Source organism: Hyalella azteca, unplaced genomic scaffold (assembly GCF_000764305.2).
Source record: "Hyalella azteca isolate HAZT.00-mixed unplaced genomic scaffold, Hazt_2.0.2 contig13874, whole genome shotgun sequence".
Lineage (NCBI taxonomy): Eukaryota > Metazoa > Arthropoda > Malacostraca > Amphipoda > Hyalellidae > Hyalella > Hyalella azteca.
In genome coordinates this window covers 69,588-93,609 of record NW_025943780.1, presented here as the reverse complement: position 1 = coordinate 93,609, position 24,022 = coordinate 69,588, and the positions used below count along the sequence as shown (strand labels likewise).

The following is a 24,022-nucleotide window of genomic DNA, read 5'->3' as shown; positions in this document are numbered from 1 at the left end:
TTTTTAGAAAAAAGAAGCTACAAGTCTGAGAAGATATTTATAAACTTGACTGAAAAGAAATTTTATTAATGGATTCTCTTTGAAATGTATTTTGGAAACCATTTGGAAATGTATTTACTGTTCAAATTGTCGTGGTAATACACAAGCGAACTCGGATACGAAACCTTTCGTCTAGCATCGTTGTTGCTGTGCGCTGTAGTCCTACAATTACAGTTAACGTGAGGGAGTTATCGAAAAGACAGCTACGGTCCGGATAGAGCTAATTCAATATCTAATCATTTGAAATGAATGTACGGCAAATTTTATAGCTCATCGATGTAACACCAAGAAATGTTATAAATATCAGGGAATTAACTATTGGAGTCTTGCACCGACTTTGGCTGCATGTGGGCGTGTGTTATGCTCCGTTTACAACTTACACAAGTGTAAAAATTTGATACCCTTGTGTTAAAAGCTACGTCACGAATTCTTTAGGAGCAAGTTCTTCTAAAAAAAGATGACTATACTCTGACGATCTTTTGACGTTGAATGTTGTGCCTTTAAATCTGACTGAAGGGACCGTTACTGTTCCGAAACCGATCGGCCAATTTGGTTAGTTCGGCCGTCTTGGTTAGTTCAGCCATCTTGGTTAGTTCGGCCACCTTGGTTGATCGGTCATCTTGGCTTGATCGGCTAACGACGAATCTGAATGTGGCTGGAGTGGGCGTACGTCACCAGACCCAGTTTTGATTTCAGGTTTTTCCTTGTTTGACTATTTGACACTGTCGCTCGAGGCCCTCGTGGTGGCGCTCGTTCTGACCAGATTGTACTATGATAATGCCACACTCTATGGACTTCCAACCGCGTAACTGAAATCCGTAATGAACGCTGCTGCGCGACTCGTGTTCAATAAGCGAAAATTCGACCACGTGACTCGTATATTACGCGATATTCACTGGCTGTGCAATGTGCATGCAGCAGCGCACGCAGTTCAAGGTCGCTGTTTTGACATTCCGATGCCTTTACGGTCTGGCGCCTCCTTATCTACAGAATACCTGCAGCGCATGTCTGATCTGCCTTCTATAAGACGACTGCGTTCGTCATCAACAGCGGACCTCGTTGCTCCATCTACACGTCTATCTACCGTCTGCGACAGAGTGTTCCCATGCAGTAGCCGCAGCCAGAACCTGAAACAGTCTGCCGGCTTCTGTAACATCAGCTTCTTCGTTGCAGGTGGTGTTTTATCGACGCCTAGAGACGGAACTATTTCGTAAAGCCTGTGCATGAAGTTCTTTGTCATTTTTATCCGTTTTCCATCCTCTCTCGTATCTGTCTATTTATTTTTCGCCTGCAGTTAGACTTTTGTGCAACGCGCCCTGAAATTTTTGTTTAAACCAGATGCCACGATAACTGCTTCGTAGAATAATATTAGTAATAATAACTATGGTGCTTTATCTCCGAGTTGCTACAACTGACAAAACTAAAGTACTGTTCGACAAGCAACTGTAACACTAAAGACCTCTCATGGCAGAACCACTTTACTCTGAGCGAAGTTTGCTGACAGAAGGTCAAATAAAGATGTCTGCGTCGCAAGCTTGAGCTTCCTGAGCATTTTTTAGGGAGAAGTAAGAAGAGTAATGGCTATTCTTTTCAGTTAATTCTTACTCCAGTGTCTCGAGATGATCGTTTGTCATTAAATTGTACGGTATTGGTCCTCAGTTTAGCGGCTCTTTCGTCGTTCCTATTTTTCTCACAGACTCGTTCATTCAACTGGCAATGATGGATTACATTGCTTGGACCAGAGGTCACTTGATTGTTGATGGAGCTACAGCAATTTTTTTAAATGAGATTAATTTGCTCGATGAAAGACAGCTTCCTGAAAAATGTTGACATTGTGAAAAAAATTAATTACAATGAGGAACTGAAATACGATTTTACTATCTTAGAAGCCTAATTTGTTGAGTTCATCGCTGAATGAATGAATCCTGAGAGGTGAATCAGAATGCTATTGTTAAGAATAATAACAAACACTCCTATCCTTACACTTCCTTGCCAGTTATCCTTGATTTAAAATTTTTAACCGTAAAAATGTATAATATAGATCTTATTATTTTTCAGTACTACCTAGAGCCATAAATACGATAAAATAGATAAAAATTGCTCAATATTTACAACTGAACAATTATAAGAATTGTCCGTAGATTCCACAATTTTTCGTTTGCTTTGATTCAAAGTAATGAGTATTCCGCGCGGCATCTAAAATTTTGCTCTATATTATTTTAATGTACTCAATAATTTTTCACACCTAATTATCCAACTTGCATTCCAACAGGGCATTCGAGTCACTCCCAGAATTGATTAATGAAATCGAAGTCCACTCGGGCAATGTTAATCAAGATATTCTCTTGTGTATCGTTGCGAAGTAATGCCTATCGTTTGGATTGGAAAACGACCCGGACTTAATGAAGCCGATCCATCAGCTCAATAATGATATAAAATGTGACGGAACTGAACACATCATGATGAGAGATGTTTCTCATGATGTTTTGCAGGGCATACAAAACAATCGAGTATCGCAAAAATAAAAGACATCTATGCTTATCATCATAAATATTCGTTTAGCAAAATGAAGTGAAACACACGACCAAGGCAAAATGAACGAGTTGCTGTAATTTGTAAGCATAGAATAGGAAAGAGCAGATCAAAAATGTAAAATAAATTTCTCAATTGTAACTTGAAGCTAATTTTTATTATAGAAACAGCTGAAGTTCGAAAGCTGCTAGCTAATTTTCGGTGGGTGAGAACAGCGTTTCTAGAACACAAGAAATTTCAAGGAAATCACAAAGATTGAAAAACTGAATTATTCTTCTAAAATAATGGGATTTTTTTTAATTAATTTCATCAGGTATAAAAATTAGAACTAGTGTAGAAGGAGTACGGAATCCCTCCCCAGAAAAGTTCTTAGCTCTAGACTCTAGAGTCTAGACCCTTCCAAGCGAGACTCGAACGATCATCACTTGAACAACATCTCGGAGTTTGAACCTATTTTAGAACTGCAAAATACAAAAGAGAATGATGGAAACATACATTCAATCAAAATGAAATAATGAATAAAACGTTAGCCTGAGACTGGTTCGAAGTGTACCTGGGTCCTTGGTACAATCTTGTACCAGTCATCTCGATCATACCACTCAAATTTGAAATCGAAGAAAGGGCCGCCTAACAATCATTTCATTTTTATTGAAATGTTCAGGAGATCATCTCGATCATCAGCTCAGAATTCATGATACAAATGCAATCAATTAGTGCGTTTGAATTCACAACGCAGACGAAAACCATATAATCCAGTAAAAGGCAAAGTAAGAAGCATAAATGTCGATATATTTAGAATCTCAAGTGATATAAACTATAAGCGTTGTTCTGCCAGAGTTGCCGTTGAAAAATATACAATAATTTCACGATTCTCAACGATAGCACCGGAGTTTTAAACTAAAAATTTAAAATCACTTATGGACACCGGGAAATCTCATCGTTCCGCGTGAATGAGCATTGCATTCTCGAATTTCGAACTGATGATGAGATTGATTTCCAAAGTTTTTCACTGAAAATGTGGTGAATTTTATTGGAATTTTATGGGTTGCAAAGTCTTGGCAAAATAGCGATTCAAAAACAATAATTTTCGAAATAAGGGCAAGTATTGTATGATTGACATCTAGTACTGATTAATGATATATATATTCATGAACTGCAATGTTGTATAAGGTTGAAGGAAGGTTAGGAATACAAAGGGTAGAATTCGGCTACCAACCGCTGAAATTCACTTTTAATCTACTAGTAGTGACAATTTTTTGTCGGCGTCACGTTCTTTTCAGTTGGTACTGATTGGGTATATAGCAAGCAGATTTACCCATCAAATCTTTGGACAAAATCTACATTTTTTAACTGCATACCGTCTGGTGTCGCATAACGCACCATGAAATGTGTGACCTATTTCCAAGCACAAATAGCGTAGTGCGAAGACGTTACAGATCGAATGAATGTATTACCCTATCAACAGTCCAGACCAAACACATTACCCTAAATTGTGATCCGTTGATGGGCAGCATTCCGGGGCAGATGCCCTTCACGGGACCGCATACCGCACGCTGCAGATTGTGAAGACCGTGAGCCATGGTGTAGACGGCCTTCATCACGAACGACATCTTCGTATCTTGGTAGTAGCGCTCGGACAAACTCTCGTCGCCTGAAATGCACAACGTTGTCGTGAATGCTTTCATCTTGAACAGACAACGCGTTACCAATGAATTATATCTTACTCATACTCATGTTTTTAGCGCATTTTCTCATTTATGGAAAAAATGCACTATTGTGCTCGCCATGTCCGTCTGTCCGTCCGTCTGTCTGTCTGTCCGTCCGTGACTTCACGTTTTCGTCGATGTCACTCATTGCAGTAAGTACTAAGTTATATTTTTTGTCTATCGCTCTGTTTTGAGGGGTTATATTGATGGAAATGAATGGTGAGCGACTTTTCAAATGAAGAAATGTGATGATTTATTACTTTTACAGGTAAAATGTGTATTTTGTGCATCATATTTGTTTGTTTTTCTCAACTACACGTATAGTAATTTCCAGTTAAAAATAAGAGCACTTTAGAAAACAGAAAATATGAAGAATATTTCAATAGCAGTTCTCCCTTTTATAGCAGTTAAACACCGCAAAACAAGCTGCAAAAAGCATTGCAACTGATATTTTGACGCGTACATGAATTTGAAAAATTTTTGAATCTACCAAAAACAGAAGACCCAACGTATTTGTCAAACGATTCATCACATATAACGACAAGCAACGACGAAAATACCCACAACATTTCATTGTATTACTATTTCTCAGCTCACAACAATAATGCCTATACTAAGTTGCCACCGAGGAAACTAAACAGAAATCAAGGCGTAAAGATCTTTAGAGGTATAGGCTCGGAAGATTATCGGTAGCGTAGCGATGAAGAGGCCACTCATCCCAACACTTGACGGTAAAACTCCGATATTTCGAGAGGTGTGGATGAGTGCAGACGAAGTTTATCGGCCGATCATCGACAGTTTATACGGGTCTACGGCTTCAGTTTTACGAGTGGCCATCTCTTCATCGCTGCTTATAAGCCGACTTTAGAATGAAAATGAATCGAATTGATTTCGTCACTTATTTTTTACTGAAGATCTGACCAAACTGCGTTCCTCGTTTGCTTTCCAAGAATTGTTTTTTTAAAGACTTAAGAAAAGTTTTTTTTAATCCATAAATGAAATATGAAACGATTAGGTAAAGTATTCTTAAGATATTCTTCAAATTCGCAACATTGTATTCACTTATTTATTACATTTAATTTATTACATTTTCTAATTCGCTAATATATTTTATTTCAAGAAGAAACGCTGGCATGCGAAAATTCAAATCGAATGAGAGGCCTTTCACCTTTACCCAACGTCTGCCGAGCAGATACAGTACCTAAGGCGGTTGAAGGCAAGTACGGCTGCAGGGTAACATATTAATTTAATCTAATTTATTGCGAGAGGCGATCTCATTGGGTTAGAGGCCAGTCACTATGAGGAGGATGAGCTTTATTCTTGCTTCTTGAAGTGACATTTACTTCGTAAGCGTGCTATAGGCCGGACATGTCATGGGCTAATCGCAGCTCCAGTTATAACGTTCTTTGCAGGCCACCAATAATCAACAACGGTTCACTTTCTGTTTTCAACTTGCTTTGTATTAACAGCAGGTTTCCTAACTTTAACCGGAATATTGTTTTATTGGAATGCGTTGGCTGGGACTTACCAGTGCATAACATATTGATTTAATCTTATTTATTATGAGAGGTGATCTCATTGGATTGGAGGCCAGTCACTATGAGGAGGATAAGCTTTATTCTTGCTTCTTGAAGTGACATATACTTCGTAAGCGTGCTATAGGCCGGACATGTCATGGGCTAACAGCAGCTCCAGTTATAACGTTCTTTAATCGCCAATCAATAATCAACAACGGTGCACTCTCTGTTTTCAACTTGCTTTGTATTAACAGCAGGTTTCCTAACTTTAACCGGAATATTGTTTTATTGGAATGCGTTGGCTGGGACTTACCAGTGCAAGGCGGCAGGCCCGCTAATGTCTCCTTGACTGGAAGCGAGCAGTTGAATTTGTGCTGCCAGAATTCTTCGAACCAAGGATTCCTCAAGTTTTGCATGGGTCTCAAGGCAAAATAGTATTTATCAAAGTCCTTTACATAAGGACTTTTAATCTTGACTGAAATTCCGCCAATAAAAATTTCCTCAAGCCCATCGACAACGTCAGTCCGGTCCGCCCAGCCATCACTGAAAATGAATGGAAAAAAATTTGGGAAATGTTAATCCTGAAATAATGATACGAAAGGAAAAATGAAAATTACAGTTTACCAGTCTTTGAGAAAGGCAGGAAGGCAGATTTTTTAATAACTGCCTAACACAAAGTTGTGTCGCATAATAAAGCTATTCATTCACTAAATATATAACTTGTGTTTTGCTGTTTTCATTTCGAGAATGCATCATATATGACGGAAAAACATATATTGAGGCATTTCCACACAAAGTGATTCCAGTCTCGAATTTCTGGCCCATCCGATAAAAAATATTTGCTATTCGTCCTATTTCTTCATTGGTGACCAGATTTATCCTGACGCTGTAATAAGAAAGTTGTTGTATCTAGAAGCACCCTAAGCCGAGGTAGATCACTTTTTCTCATTGTCACCAAATGAATGACCGACACAAACTGAGCGCGCAAAGAGACCGAAAATATGTTGCATCGCTCGGATGGAAAACAACACTGAGTGTCGCGGACAGACCACGAAGCACAAAGGATGCTGCAATTTGAGGGGAAAGCGATGAGACGTGTTTGTGCACTACATCGCATGTCTCGATTTAGTGGGTATGGGAGCAAAGAGGCTACAAAACGAGGGAAAGGTTCGTCTTTCAATTAAACCGGGATTGCTGGAGACTCCAGTTGAATCGAATGACCAATCAAGCACCAATTCAAACTTGAATAACAAAATTCAATGTAGCAAGATATTTGCATTGTAAAAAAATAAAAAAATTTCACAGACTACATCGGACAGTATTAAAGAACAAAACACGGTTTTTGTACAAGAGAAGAAGCCTGCCTTCAATAAATGGAAGTGTTTCGGATCATTTGCTTGTGAAGGAGATCGCTGGAATGGGAGATAAAATAACGCTGGACACTAAATGTAAATAACGTCCAGAATTCCTCCAATACCCTTGAGCTCAACGTTCGGCTTGTCGTCCCAAATAAGGGCTGTAGTATTTTCCCTCTTTCTTCAATGTCTTGTTTACCATTAGAATTCCATGAGCTTTGATACAAGAAAACTTATTTCCTCATAGAACGCGGTGACTGTCTTACGATGCCCAAACCAAGGAACCGATATCGGAAAAGAATGCGAGGCTTATTGCGTACATTTGCTTTAATGTTGTTTATATATCTGATTCGGAATTTCAGCTTGAAAATACGACGCGAAAGACGAAATTCTGCTCAGAAAGTGAATGCCGTAAAGTGATGCACCATTCACTTTCTGCACCATTCGCCATTCACGAGATTATCATCCAGAGGAGCATAAGCCTCCCTTTGAGATTCTATTAGGAACTAGCGCAAGGCTCACATTATGCAAACAAAATAAGGAAGCTTGAGTTCTGGTAGACTTTCTGAACGAACACCGACTTGATATGGAAACTTATTCACACAATACACTGACCTTCCAATGAAGAGGAATCTCGACGTCACATTATTCCGTTGAGCCGCCCGGTAGAGATTTCTCACGGTCATACCCTCGCAGAAGCAGATCACGACGTTAGCTTGCTCCGCTTCCATTAGGTTTTTAATCACCTTTGAAACAACAAACAGTTCGTCGTAAAGTGAAAATTCATGAGTTTCCTAAACAGAATTTACATAGTCAATAGCTGCGATTGTGGAAAGCTTGAAAAATCTCCACAAATGGTTGAAAAAAAAAACTGAAATTGATTGACTCCCGTACTACAAAAATTTAAAATCATGTCAATATAACTAGGAATAACGTTTTATCTGTAATCAGAACGACATGAAAAGGTTATGATTCCATATTAGCGAATAGTGCTGATGATATGATTGTTGATGATCGAAAGCGAAGATATCAATTATCGACTTACGTCATCGAAGGCATGATCTTCGGCATTGGACAACACCTCTTCTTCTTCAGCGATGCAAATGTTCGATTCTTCGGCAAGTTCTTTGAACGCCGTCATGCCGCTCTGGCCGTAATTGCCTATAGAAATAGAAAAAATAGATATCTGTTTAGGAAAATCAAAATGATGGATATTCTAGAGGAATTTCTTGAGAAATTGATTAAATAGAAAGAAAGATGCCATATAAACGGAAATTTACAAATCCTCTCTCATACAAATACAATTTTATGAGGAAATCAACAAATTTTGAGCACCAAGAAGTGCTACATAATAGAAGAAGAAAACACGAAATATTACGAAGAAGATGGAATTACTAAGCAACACAGTTAGCGATGTGTTATGCGTAATAATTTTGATTGGAAAAGCGAGTAAATATTCTCATTATTATGTACTATCAATTAAGTAGCGCATATTTGAGTGAAAATATTCACTACGTGTGCCTCAAACGTTACTCAAAGGCATACACACAAGCATAGATTTATAATAAGAACTAGTTTTACCTAAAATAAAATTCAAAGAAAAACATCAGCACCACATTACATGATCAAAGGATTACCTTTTCGTTTGAAAGGAGTATTTCAGCTAACAGTTTACATAATTTATGATATATTGCGTGAGGTTGGCTTACTTATAGAGGAGCGAGGTAACCTGCGTGCGGCTACACATGATGTCACGTCAGCGTGACACCGTAAAATTGGTCAGCCTTTGTTTCCCGGCGAGTATAAAATAGAGTATAGATAAGAAGCTTAGTTGCTTCGACCCTTCTTCGGCCATATTGATGTGAACACGATAAGGTAAAGTAAAACGTACTTCACGACTTCACTTTGTCACACGTGACCGTTGGAAAATAAAGGAAATAATTGTCACTATCAACAGGTTTCGGAGTGATGTTAATGAGCTTTTCGGAGTTATGCGCGTATACTTATTCCAAGTTATTGACATGCTAATAGTTTTGACATGAGCACACAGGGTGAGAGACAGAAAAGCCTCAAGCAGTCACGCACCTCGATTCCCATTGACTAAAAAAAGATCTAGATTCGAAACGAATATGAGTAAAAATGGCGGAACAAACTCTTGAACTAAAAAAGGAAGATTTTACTTTTGCTGCAATGATGTCTCAAATACTGAAGTTTTGTATTGGATATTTTCGTACTAAATGAATACGTCACGTCTTCACTTTGTTACACGTGACCGTTGGAAAAAAGAGAAAATAACCGTCAGCAACAATAGGTTTCGGAGGGAAGTTAATGAACTTTTTAGAGTTATGCGCGTTTACTTATTCAAAGTTGTTGACATGCTAATAGTTTTGACATGAGCACACAGGGTGACAGGCAGAAAAAGCCTCAAGCAGCTACGCACACCGATTCCCATAGATAAAAAGAAATTTAGATCCAAAATGAGTAAGAGTAAAAATGGCGAAACAAATGCTCTTTCTTGAATTTGTTTTGTATTTGTTATTTTCGTACTAAAATAATGCGTCCAAAAAACACCGATTCAACGGATCCAATTTTTCATGAGATTCTTTCTGGCAAAATTAATGGAAGATTCTATCAAAAGCTTGGAGTGACAGCAAACTCATGTGTTCGCTTCAAGTTTTTTCAATGTTTTACATTGGAATGAAAAGTTATAACCTAAGCTCCTGAAGGATCCGGCCGTTCCCAGCATCTCGGAAATAAGTCTTCGCTAATCTTTGGTGACCAAAAAAGTGTAACGAGGCTCGCGAGACCTCCAATACGGCAGAGCCTCAACCAATTAGAAGAATTGGTCCATTTTTCTTGGCCGGCGAAGATTGCGCACGACTTGTATCGGAAATTCTTCAGGAGGCGCAGCCAAACTACGGAACATATCGTGAAGTTGTCACAAGCATTTGGACCACCAATAGCAGGATTGCTGTTGTCAGTACGAGAAGTAATTTTTACACCCAAAACTTATGTTAATATCTTCTAAGAAGTAACAGGCCTCAATGATATTTAAGATTAGAGAAAGGAAACGCCAATGTTTATAGGAGGTAGCACACAGCCATGCACCTGTCTCTTATACACATCTAGATGTGTATAAGAGACAGCTGTACAACCAAGCTGTGACGATGTCTGTACAACCAAGCTGTGACGATGTGTGTACAACCAAGCTGTGACGATGTATGTACAACCAAGCTGTGACGATGTGTGTACAACCAAAACTGAGACGATGTATGTACAATTAATAAATAATATAAATAGACTAATAAATATACATTAATGTCGTCACTCTCTTTAATTGCGCAACAATAATATTGTTTGAATCAAATTAACTTGAGTCTTAAACATGTGTTAGCATCACCTTAATAAATAAATTACTTACTTAGATCCCATCGTAGAATTCATAAACAATCATCAGTTCGTCATAATAGAACATGCTCGCCCATACTCCATTTCTATAATTGAATATGCAGATTTTTACGTGATCATTTTCGATTATTTGAAAAATTTGAGTTGGTATCTATTGACATCTCCATATTAAAAAAGTTATTTTGTATAAGATGCTAATATTTTTACACTGGACTGAATATTTCAGTTCATTCTGTATATGGCAGTAGATTTAAACGGCAGCAAATCTTGGGCGTGTAGGCCGGAGAGGCGGTCGTGTTTACCGAGGCGAACAGAGTGGAGCTCGAAAAGCTTGCCGAAGGCAAACAAGAGATAACTGTCGCTCACCTTCAAACCATCGAGACATCCGACAGTTGTTATGCTGAACGATAAGTGAACAGAATCAGAAGATAACTGTTGCTTGCCATCAGAGTAGACCATCGAGACGTACGTCCAGTTGTAATAGTGAACGATAAGTGAGCAGAAGATAACTGTTGCTCACCATTAGTGTAGACCGTCGAGACGTAGGTCCAGTTGTAATAGTGAACGATAAGTGAACAGAATATTACTGGTGCTTACCATCAGTGTAGACCGTCGAGACATACGTATAGTTCTTATAGAGAACGATAAGCGAACAGAAGATAACTGTTGCTCACCATCAGTGTAGACCGTCGAGACGTAGGTCCAGTTGTAATAGTGAACGATGTCAACCATGACCTGGGCTTGGTAGTAATCCGATGGAACCACTCGCAGGAAATCGGAAAATCGACTTTTATCGCTCAAATCCAAAGAAGTCGCCGAGTAGCCAACTTGCGGGATATTGAATAACTGCAGTAAATTTTGAACCTGCAAACGAAGATTATTTCTAGGATGAAATATTATGGCTTTTAATAACTTTACACCTAACTGAATCTCGTTACTCTAGATAAGACATTGAAAAGAAAACGAAGCGTTCCAAGAATTTTAAAGCAAAGAAAAGCCAAGTAAATTTAATAATTCGCCATTAAAACGTTTCGGAAACAATCTCTATCATCAGTTGAAAAATAATTTAGCTCATCATTAGTTTTTGGAACTGATGAGCTTGTCGACGAAACTATTTCAATGACGATATGATGAATTTACTTTTATTAACTCTATGGTTAACATTAATTAAAAAAGTAATTTCTTTTAATTCTCTGCGTTTTAAAGCAAACAATTAACATTTTCTTTGCTTTAAAATTCCTGGTGAACTTGCGATGTAAAATAATTATATACGTACTTGAATGAAGCTTTACGCTGAAAAAGGAAAGAAACGGTTAGGAAATTAAAAGACATTATTTTGCAAAAATTGGTTGACAGAGCACGGTGGCATCATGTCTCAAAATAAACATAATTACATACAAGACTTATTAGTGAAATTCTGCAGCAAATAAAGATTGTTTTTATTATTTTTAGTGTGCGTTCTTGTTTTTTCCCCAAAAATTTGTTCGAAATTGTTGACTGTTGGAAGTAGGCTTTTCAAAAACAATCCCGCCTGGCATGATTGAAAAGATAAAAAGTCGGCGATCAAAACCCTCGTGGCCTATAAATATAATTTTTAAAAAAGCTCAAAATTAAGCAGAACCAAAATCAATCCACAAAGAAGCGGATTGGATGTCCGCATATTTTAGCTCAAGATTTTTTCCGATGTTACGTTATCAAATTCAAAATTTATACAAAGAAATTTTCAGTTACTGGAATCGACTTGAAACATTTCTGAGGCTGATGGGCCTCTTATTTAATATGTTTATTTCTTTACCGATGTTGAACCTCCAAGAAATTTTACAAAATAAAACAGTTTCCTGATTAAATGACAATAACATCAATTGAGACGTGAAAATAAGCACAAAAAACCCTAATTCAACAATATCAGTTTAAAACGACTTAACAAAATGTATTCTAAATGCAGGAGATAAAAAACATTCCGGTGAGTAAAAAAGTTAATGGGAACGAAAAAATTATTAGATTCCTAAACCTGTATCGTAACGGCAGAAGAACCCGGGCCAACGACCCCGACGATGTTCTTCGTGCGGTTTGGGCGGATGAAGCCCCTGGAGTCGTCGTGCCCGCCGCTGCCTCCGCAGCTGTCCGAGTCTGATAAGGCATCGCGGATGAATTCTGAAGAGGACGGCATCGATGAGTTGCAATTACGGGCACTGCAAGACCAACTGTTAATTCTGGAGAGGACGACATTGATGAGTTGCAATTACGGGTACTGCAACACCAACTGTTAATTCTGGAGAGGACGACATCGATGAGTTGCAATTACGGGTACTGCAAGACCAACTGTTAATTCTGGAGAGGACGACATTGATAAGTTGCAATTACGGGTACTGCAAGACCAACTGTTAATTCTGGAGAGGACGACATCGATAAGTTGAAATTACGGGTACTGCAAGACCAACTGTTAATTCTGAAGAGGACGACATCGATGAGTTGCAATTACGAGCAACGCAATCCCACTGTTAATTCATCCAGAAAGTTGAGACGGTTGTCGTCGAGAAAAACTGTGAGCACACACTGAATTGTGTCGGAAGTCTTTGTACATTGGAAAAGGACTTTAGTCAAACGGGTTACTGAGGAACTTAGGGGTTCTGGGCTTGGTATTTTAACGCCGGTATATGGTGGCAGATCATTATTCAAATTCTCGATGAAAGCTCATTTCAGTTTAATAGATGGTCCAACGAACTACAACCAAGCATCAAACTCAGTTTGGAAAAAGGCAGAAATATCATTTTTAGACAATACTTGCGTTAGAGGATTTCAAATGATTTTTGTGACGAACAAATGAGGTATACATGGCATATATGCTTGGTTAATTTGTGAAATAAAAAGTGTTATTTCAGGCTAAAAACTTATAGTGAAAATTCAACAATAAATTAATTGTAATTATATGAAAAGATCACTTATTCATTAAGTCTCACGGAGTCTCACGGCAAAATCTAGTCCGATTGTCAAGATTATAAGAGCGTGTGAGCTAATTACCGAGCTTTTAACGAGTTACGAAATTGTTCTCTCTTAAGTGGATCACAATTAGCACTATATAGTAGCAGCTAAAAGCCTTTTTTCAATCAAAAATGCTTAGACCAAAAATTAACACATTTAATTTGCTCGAGCTTCATATTCAAGCCTTTCAAGCTGACTTCAGAACTTTCGTTTGTCAAAAACGAAATGTCTGCGACAATAAATTCATAATTCATAACATAATAAATTGTCTACTAAACTAATAAAAAATCACCTTAGTATCTATAAATTGGAGATTCTAACTTAGTGTCAACGATTACAGAACTGAAATTCACTAGGATTGGAATCCCTACTTTGCTCCGACATTCTTTGTGTCCGCTTTTGTTGGGATGGACGAGTCGACGGAGTGCATATGCAGTAAACTCTCCTATTAGCTGATTTTCAAACATCTTATTATCTTTTTTCACCTTTTCGCTGAAATTACTCGCATTTCATCACTTTGGTCAAATTCTTAATAGTATTCAGCATTGTACATGGCACCATTTAAGTCCCCAAACATCGAATTGACCTTCTTTTAACATTACATCCCAGAGGAGTTTGTCATTTACGTATCACTTTCTACGGCAGTACTGAACAGAAGCATGTGGACACGCACACCAATCCTCGCCTGCAGGGGTAACTAACCCAAACTCTGCTCGAGGGCGATGGAGGAGTACCAGCAGGAGTCCCTGATCTCGATGCCCAGGGTGATGTTGGGCAGCAGGTCGGGGTTGCGGTTGATCTCGTCAACCGCCATGAACGCTGCCTCGACGCGCTGGATGCCATACTGTTCCCGGATCTGACAAGAAATGATAACATTATCTAGATTTGTGATTCAAAATTGGCTCAGAATAAATCAGTATAGTGAATACTGATTAATATTTAATTAAATATTATAATTATAAAATTGAGTATTATTAATAATAAATTAAATATCTATATTGAATTAAATATTATTGATATTAAGTTTAAAGTATTCATAATTCTAATGGCACTATTAACTAATTTAATTGTTTATTAAGTTAAAATATTAAAATTTCCGAATTCATTGCTAATATTTCATCACACTCTCCATAATTGCGACAACACTCATTTCGTCAAGCGCATAAATTATCCAGGTAATTTTAGCGAGCGTATTTGCGGAAGCTGGCGCAGTGTATGTGATTAATCTCTCCTGTCAAAATTAAAATCTACATAATCCAGGTTGTGGAAACAGGCCAGCGGCGTCGCGCATGCTAGCCGGACGATATGAACGTAACTCTTTCTGAAAAATTCGCCTCGCTCCCATCAGAATTATAGTGGGCGGCAATGAGTCGATGCAACTACAATTTTCAATGTAGGAGGTAAATATCGGGATGATTGAAATATTAAGAAGATATTTCACCTATATATTAAATTTGGGTCAGGGTCAGCGTTATCGTAAGCTCTGGTTTCTTCGATGATTTGATGGAAATTTTTGTTAAGAATGATATTTTGATATAGGGATATAGATGTTGATATGGGATATGTTTAAGATGTTGATATAGGAGGCAACTACAATTTTCAATGCTGGAGGTACACATCGGGATGATTGAAATATTAGGGAGATATTTCACCTATGTATTAAATTTGGGTCAGGGTCAGCATTATTGCAAATTCTGGTTACTGTGGCGATTTTATGGAAATTTTGGTTAAGATGTTGATGTAGAAGTATGCGATGGAACTGACGAATACAAGTTTACCATCTGCTGAGTTCGTTCGCTCGATAAGGCAGGAATGAGCTAGATAAACTTCATGCTTTTAGTTAACGCCGAAGGAGACGGTCAGGGCGGTAAAAAAGATTTAACATTTTCCGCTATTACTTTGTTATAAAAATTTAATAGTGTACCGTAAAAATACTGCAGCAGTAAGCCTATAACGAGGTTAATGTCTAGTAAACGGCCTAAAGAGGCATAAAGTACTGATAGCGGAAATTTGTGTAAATCGAGCAAGAGAAAATTGTGATGATGATGGCATGATATGATATATATTTTTTGATATGATGGATTTAGGTCAAATATATTCAATTTAACTATGGGTTCATCAGACCGCAAACGCAAAAGAATCTATTTCGTTAAACATCACGCGTTTGCGAATTGTTGCTCGAAAAGCACGAGTAACTTAACGCTTTAATAAAATTTCTTAGAAGAACAACATTTCGTAACATTTTTCACGAAATTTTGTCAAGCGAATTTTTTGAGACTTACCTCGAAGATTATTCAAACTGCCAAAAGACAAGATATAAAATTATATTTACTTGACATCTTGAATAGTCAACAGAGGCAATTGTCAACAGAGGCGAACAATTTTGTTGTCGAGAAATGTTTGTACTAAGTGCAAGCAAAAGCGTGGAAATCAAAACTCGTCTATATATAAAAGAATAACTCTTCTTATAAATAGATGAACCCAACTAGCCTTCACTAAAATAATTCTCTATTCATAGTTGATAATTTTTACTCGAATAATATAAAATTCACAAAAAACAACCACCGCCAAATCGGGAAAATACCAAAGAAAAGTATTATAAGAATATAGACGGACTGAAACAACACGGAACCCAACATCAATTGGGAAAATTCTCGCCCAAATTAGATGTCAATGCACGTCATTTTTCACCAATCGCAATCAATGCAGTTATACGAGATCGTCAATCACATTTCTCTCTCGAATTTTTCTTAGTTTCCCACAGTTCTTCCCTAAATTGTACGGGCACACATTGAGCCTCACAGCTTTGCCCTCAGGTTCAAGCCATATTTCATGCTTAACGCGATAAGAACTTGGAGAATTTTAAGAACCCAGGATAAATCCCGAAAGCTACTAAAGAATTTTTGATTGAGCATGTGGTCGAGTCGTGCCTCCATATGATGCCTTCATAAAGTTGAGCAATTATAGGGGACTTGGAATTCAATTTAAATTGTTTGTCAAAATATTCTTGAAGTAATTAATTTGTTGGGATTTGCTACTCATGATATAACTTTAAATGATTAAAATAATATCGAGAGTCTGAAAATTAGCAATGCACTGAATAAAATTGAGATCATATAAGATCAAGAGCAGAAATGAACATACGAAATGTTCGGAAATATCGTGCTCATTTCACAATACTTTACAAAAAGTTTAAATTTTAGAATTTGGAAGTGCAACACAAATTAAGGCAGCAGCAACATTCTTGCAGATGTCGACGAAACGATTGCTGCAGTATTTCCTACTGCAAACAAGTGTCAAGTAAAGGTGTTGAGACGGATGAAGCACATATAGTTACTGTTTCATGATGTCTTCAAATCGGAGTTTTTCCAATTATTCCAATATCTAAAGTGCTTTCACTTAACGTGAAAACTTGGAGAGACAAACATGATATCCTTAGTTTGTAGTTTCCTTAGTTTGCTGTGGTAGTAACAACATAAGAACAACAACGATTCCAACTGACTACATAAAGTATCCGATGATGTTCTCAGTTTGAATTAACTTTTCGTTCTAATCGCTGTTGTTTGTTTTCTTTATGATATTATCTTGTCTCATTTCCAGATTTTAAGCTAACTATAGATTATTATTCATTAGTTATACTTTACATTTTGGAGAAAGCGGACGTACTACAAAATAATAAGTAATAACGAGAATGACTTCGGTCATGCACTGTAGACTCATCTCGCGCTTTACAGAAGATCCATCAACAGAGGAGACTGCAAATGAACGTACAATATTTAACCTTATATTACCACCGTTATCAGCTTGTTTGGATTGCATATGTCACCTATCTAACTCGTTGTCACTTTTTAAGAACCCAGGATAAATCCCGAAAGCTACTAAAGAATTTTTGATTGAGCATGTGGTCGAGTCGTGCCTCCATATGATGCCTTCATAAAGTTGAACAATTATAGGGGGCTTGGAATTCAATTTGAATTGTTTGTCAAAATATTCTTGTATTAATTTATTTGAAATGAACGTGCAATATTTAACTTTATATTACAACCGTTATTAGCTTGTCTGGATTGCATATGTCACCTATCTAACTCGTTGTCACTTTATTGAAAATTTTAATTTGAAAACAAATCTTATTCTTCCATGCTTTTTAATCCCAAACTTGACCTCAACAACTTGTAATAAAAAAATGGCATTTCAAGAGAACGAAAAGTCACGTCATACCTGAGAGCGTACAACCGAGAGCAGAGCACTGGTGGAGACTGGCGAGTTGCATTCTTTTGAACGCGCTTGAGAGCGCCCACACAAAACCTAAGACATGCCGAGCAATCCTCCGAGCTGGTCTTTGTGAAAGAGCTTGTAATGAGACAGCAACTCTCTCATTAGTTGTGTCTTTCATGGAGGGTCTCATTTAATATACACGCGTTGCGTGTGTTGAACTGTTGATCCTTCGTATCTTTGCATTTGATATATATTAAGTCAGCATATTAAATTTGCAGCTTTTAAAATAAACTTATAAATTGGTTTTTATAACTTTCCTGCTATAGATTGAAAATAAATTATTCAAATAGCTGAAAATTTCAAATGAAAATTTTTGTAACAAATTATTGGAATGAATTGATATATTGTGGTAAGATGAAGCACAAGAGTTATGTATCTATAGAAGCATTCCCAATTAAAATATGTATTGAAACATTGGAACGAATTGCCGCAGACTTTTATTACTCACATTTTCATAGCCATTCTTATGTTGCACAGAAACGCATTTACTCTTGTGAATTTAGTACTTATACTAAAGTTCAGAGTTTGTTTGATTTAAATTCCGTCGCTTAGAGTATTTTACAGTCGCTTTATTTTTAGAGTATTTATACTTTGGCGTGCAAAATCCATTGTATGTGTATTGCATATAGTATATAAGTTTATTATTCAGACTTCTGGCTGAATTTGTCATTTACTTCTAGGATAATATTGTTGTATATACGTCGTATTTTTCTCTTCTTGTATGTGCGAACTGGCAAATTCTTGAGTTTCCTTTTCTGGAAAAATTTTAAAATTTCTCGCATCTACCTTGAATAAAGAGAGCTTGGTGTTGATAAAGCTTCGTCTGCTAAATGAACTCAGTGATAACTAATGGAACCTGATTGTGAAGCCTAAGAAAGTTAATCTGAACTTATATAATTTAACTTTCGCCACTATTGATTGGTTGCCATAGACGGTGTATGTTGAAAGTCCTCTCACAACAAGATCTTTAATTTATTCACTGACTTTTTGTAATTAATATAAAGTATTTTAATTGCTAATTTTTAAATTTCCCTTCATAGTTTGTAGGGTATTTTAAATTGAGATAAAAAGTCGTCGTCGGTGTCAGCGACTAGTCAACTCATAATAAAATTTATTGCGATTATGGATGTAGTCATTTTTATTTGTGTATTGTCAGCGATACATTGTTAATTTCTATCGAGTTATTTCCATAGACTTTTTGTAATAGTGCAATTTGATGCTTCAGTTCTTGTGACCAGGTTCTCATTTTTCGGTTATTCGATTTTTCATTTTGCCGAATTCATATATATTTTTAAGTTAGATCGGATGCCAGTTACAGTATACGTTAGATAACACATTGTAGGGATTATTTATACCTGCCTCAAATCTATATTCAAAATATTTTGCTCGAGTTATATTTTTTCAAACAGGCTTTGACCAGTGCATGCTGTGAAATTTTGCGAGTCTTTAATTCAAATAAATAAAGAAATAAACTATCAGTGGTATATGGTGTCTCTGCACTCTCTGGCGTACAACCAACCGCGATAAACGATATTTGTTAGCACTCAACTGGACCAGCATTATCTCTCCACGACCACCATTACTCCTTGCAGCCATCAAACTTTAGACGAATTCTCAAAAGCTTTACAGCCTAACTTTCATATGCAGCCACGCCATGAAAAATAAGTTTAAAGCTTAGAAAGGGGCAACTGTGTTGCTAAACAACTTTTAAACCTTTGTAAAGTTTAACAAAAAACGCACATCAAAACAAACTACGCATCGTCATTAGGGGTTTTACACGGGCTAAAGTGGCGGGGCCAAAAAACGACCATCGCAGCATGCAGAGCTGTGGGAGCCGCGCAAGACGTCGCTCTGACCTCAGGTATTCGAGATAAAATTGGCTTGCTCTCGCAGAGATTACCAGCACGTATGTGTTGGAGCGCACAAATAGTGTAATTCATTGAGTTTTGTTGATTTTCGATGGAAAAAATACAGTGATCAAATTAATTAATAGAATTAATACGATGCAATTTCTTATCAAGCAATGTTTTTCAACAACATATCGCAGGTTTAGCATATGTTATTAAATGATCAATAAAATAACTTTAAAGTGCTTTACCACTTGTTGATTATTGCAAGTAGATCTCTGATGTATCATGTGCGATTCTACTTCCATAAATTCAATAACAGCTTTCAAATATAAAGTTTTGGTGCCACATTTTATATGGTCATTTATTTCTCAGGAAATAAGTGTTATACTAATCGAGTTCGTAAAGTTCGACAAGTTGAATAACATCCTGCCAATATAAATTGTGCGAAAAAATTACCGACAAATATCTCAGCTTCATTTCCAAGGCGAGTTCTGGTGAGGCATCCAAAGCTGCGGTTGATCTGAATTTAAGTGAAAAATATCGCGAAATATTGCCCACTACATAGCGGGGCGAGGCGGGCTCGTTTCTTATGCGAGTGTCTGTGTTTTTAGAAGAAAAAATAGACTCGCCCAAAAATTCGCGAGGTGAGAAACGGCCAGGCCAAATGCAGCAGCGCTGACCCTGTAATGCATTGGATCTGACATTGAGAGATGCCGCAAAAGTGCAGCAACTTGTACATTACTGGGATATTCCCGTGGTTTATACGGGCGTTTGGGGGTCGTCTGAATTCATTCATGAGACTATTTTACTCTTTATGGGCTACCCAGCCGAGTGTGTTACTAAAATATTACTCATGGCTGTACGATTATTAAGAATTTATTTATGTGTTTGAAGTAAGTAAGGAGGATCTTCCCAAAAACTTTTGAAATGAGAATTAATTGAATGTCTTGAGGACAAAAATTGATTGTTAAAAAATGTTTTAACAACGTTTCAGATGGTAGGTAGTCGATTAAAAATTATTAAAGACGAAATAAGCAATTGTTCTTGATGTGATGCAATTTTTAGACTTCATGTATGTGAAAGAATAATTAAGTAAAAATACAGTATATTTTTTTCAAGTATTGCGCGAAATAATCGCTCTGCTCTAGATATTAAACCAATGTTTAGAAAAATTCGTATATATAATTCTGTTTGAAGAAATAATATTTGAGAAATTGCTCAGTTTCTTGTACCATTGGCAAGGAACTAGAAAACTTCAAATTTGGTGCAAAAGTCCAGTACGGAAATTCTGAGCCCCAGTGACCGGCCAAGAGTAATGCCATCGCTTCTCGCAAGTATTCTGAGATGACGTCGAATGGGAATAGAATGCGGGAAGCGGAGAGTTAGTTTGGGAGCTGAAGAGAAATAATGCAAAGTTTCAGGCAATAATTTCCCTGTGAATTTGACAATAAGTATTAAAAATTTTCTACTACATGTGGAAAAAAACAATTCTATGTTCCGCAGGCACGGACGCAGTGATATACGTAGTATAGTTCTGCTATAAATTCCTTTTCGGCATCCAAAAACCAATATAATATTCACATATCGTGATAGTAATGTGGACACAATTTGTGATATGTTCAATATGTAGTATTGGAAATCTCCTTCATGGTTTGTCTTAAACATACGAATATCATTTCAAGAGATAGTTCAGTAAGACCAATTTGTGTTGTATTTACCTGCGTGAAAAAATTAAAATGGAGTAGTTTAGAACGGAGAAGGAACTTCTGAAGAAAAAATTGGCTTCGCTGACGTTTTCTAGTAAAAAGTAAATTACGTGAGAGGGATTTTCTTAGAAAATGTAACAGTCTATGAAATGATAATGCTCCCGAATTAAGCAATGTTTCGCCTTCGCTAAAGTCATCTTATTCATTTCACAAGAAGCTGTGATTAGAAGCCACGTTCCCGAGCAATTGACGTTATTTAATGTTCTCATGTGCTATCTGTATAGTTACTGATCATTTCTAAAAATTTTGTTGGATCGGATTATTGTTAAATGATTTTTATATTTATTGAAATTATCCATAATCACTTCAATAAATAATTCATGTTATAAAGTATTTCTCTGACTCTGTCAAATGGATTTACACGTCAATTTAGGGTATACTCGATAACCAATTTCCTTACCATGAACTATAGAGCAATTTATTCATCTTCTCACTTTTCCAATGTAAAAATATAAAAATTTATATTCAAATTTTCCGCGTTCCTGCTCGCTAAAGTTGGTTTCCGTTAATGTGCTCAAACGCATGAATTGTTTAACTGGCTATAGGGAGTATTTTTCTTTACCGTTTTCATAAGATGACTTTATTAGGCAATGAATATTTTAATGCAGCTTAAGAAATGGAGAGAGAGAAAAGCAAACCGTTGAAATTATGCAAAACTTGTGTTCGTTCTCCGGCACAGCGCCATGTATATCCTGCTGAAATGAAACTAATTTGAAACTGAAGTGTCCGTTAAAATATGTAATTTATGCGACAATTCCCATATTTTTTAGTCCGGCTGGATCTCATCGCTTCACTGTAGAGGGCTAGGTTAATTATTAAGAGGTAAACAATGTGTATTATTTTGATGTATAGTGTATAGGAAAAGGATGTATTTCAATTAGGATGTAAAAGTTGAAAGATTGTTTTAGAAAGAATCGTAGTTTTGCTGACTAGTGTTTCATTCGGATTTCATTCGGATTTTAGAGAGCGGACAGTAAGGATCCCTCTATTCTGCGTGTTTATGTTTTGTTCCAGATAGCCTCAACGGACTTTGTAACCTTGCTCGTTTTTATAGTTGTGTTGTGGTGTAAGATATAAAGTATATCTTGACCAGAAAAGACTTTTATTTATGACAACAGTTAATTCATGCGAACCTGGTGTTCCCCAGCATCACAATCAAAGTAAGGTAAAAATGTCTTAACTTTAAAAATCCGTTGACTCACCATAGATTTGACTATGAATTATCGTTGAATATTCTTTTAAAACATTAATAAAACGTTTTTTCTCTGTCATCTGCCTGGTGGGACTTAATTATTTTTTACTTAGGAATGGGTATCATCACCAATCAAAACGCAAGAATGTACGTTACTTTTTCTACCCTGTGCTGCTTACAAAAAACTTCGAGAAGGTACTCACCTCTCCGCAAGTAAGCGTCTTCACGAACTGCTTTTTGGGCTGATGGTGCACAGACACGAGAGCCCCGATGAGGATGTCCCCTTGTAGCAGCGCCGTCTTCCTGTTCTTTTGCATGAAGCTGCTGCTCTCGAACGTCAGCGAAGACACAGCTAACATCCACATCAGCGCCTCGACGCAGTCTTTAGCCATGATGAACTGCCCAAGCTTTACGCTGCTTTTGATGTTAGAAAGTAATTCATCTAAAAATAGTTTTCTTTCTAAATAAATAGAAGAACTCGGCACTTCCAAACTTCTTTAGCCATGATGAACTGTCCAAGCTTACGCTGCTTCTGTTGTTAGAAGCAGTTCATCTCAAAAGAGCTATTTTTTCAGATAAATAAAAAAACTGGTCACTTTCGAACTTCTTTTACCCGAAGACAAATTTAATCACCGAAATTTATATGAAACTGGATATGAATTTTTGATCTATGACGTCAAAATATGAGTTTTAGGATTGACTTCTTTTTCACTTATTGAAATCCGATTAATGTATGAAGAGATCATCAAATCGATACTTGGTTTCATTGTAGGAAAGTTTACGCGCCTTTCTACCGTAATTTTTCCCCAAAGTTTTTGAATAGTCCGCTGCTTTGACGATGATGTACAGAGCAGCTTGTGGCTCTTTGAAAGATCTTGCAAGGCATCGTTTCTGTGGAGAGATAAAAAAGACATTAGTTTCATTTTCAGTCTTGCGCTCTTTTATCGTCCCGAGTTCCTCGTATTTACAACGTATTTGGATCACATCGTTTCTGTGGAGAGATAAAAAAAACATTAGTTTCATTTTAGTTTCATTTCCAGTCTTACGCTCTTTTATCGTCCCGAGTTCCTCGTATTTACAACGTATTTGGATCACATCGTTTCTGTGGAGAGATAAAAAAACATTAGTTTAATTTTCTGTCTTGCGCTCTTTCATCGCCCCGCGTTCCTCGTATTTATAGCGTATTTGGATGTTGTTATTGTCTGCAGCAAATTCAACAAAGAAAATTAAAGCAAATACGAGCACAGCATGAAATCAAAAACCGTTTTTTGCGGACTTTTTTCGTTTCACGCCTCCTGATCGTCGAGCATTACCTTCAGTTAATTGCGTTATCGTTACCAAAAATCTACTACAAATTTACATTAAACCGAAAGTGAATAAATGAGAGGATTAAAATGATC

At 36.9% G+C, this 24,022-nt stretch overlaps 1 protein-coding gene across 1 annotated transcript in view; it reads right to left on the bottom strand.

Annotated features, from left to right (window-relative positions):
- Nucleotides 1-23,172, bottom strand: part of LOC108682189 (metabotropic glutamate receptor 1) — a 37,571-nt gene extending 14,399 nt beyond the window's left edge. The window contains exons 1-8 of the mRNA XM_047883861.1: nucleotides 22,826-23,172; nucleotides 14,242-14,395; nucleotides 12,569-12,711; nucleotides 11,232-11,421; nucleotides 8,195-8,310; nucleotides 7,765-7,895; nucleotides 6,108-6,337; nucleotides 4,056-4,222 (exon numbers count right to left, since the gene is read on the bottom strand). Coding sequence (XP_047739817.1) covers nucleotides 4,056-4,222; nucleotides 6,108-6,337; nucleotides 7,765-7,895; nucleotides 8,195-8,310; nucleotides 11,232-11,421; nucleotides 12,569-12,711; nucleotides 14,242-14,395; nucleotides 22,826-23,014 — 1,320 coding nt within the window. The 5' untranslated portion in view covers nucleotides 23,015-23,172. The remainder of the gene's footprint in view (nucleotides 1-4,055; nucleotides 4,223-6,107; nucleotides 6,338-7,764; nucleotides 7,896-8,194; nucleotides 8,311-11,231; nucleotides 11,422-12,568; nucleotides 12,712-14,241; nucleotides 14,396-22,825) is intronic.
- Between the last annotated feature and the right edge of the window lie 850 nt (nucleotides 23,173-24,022).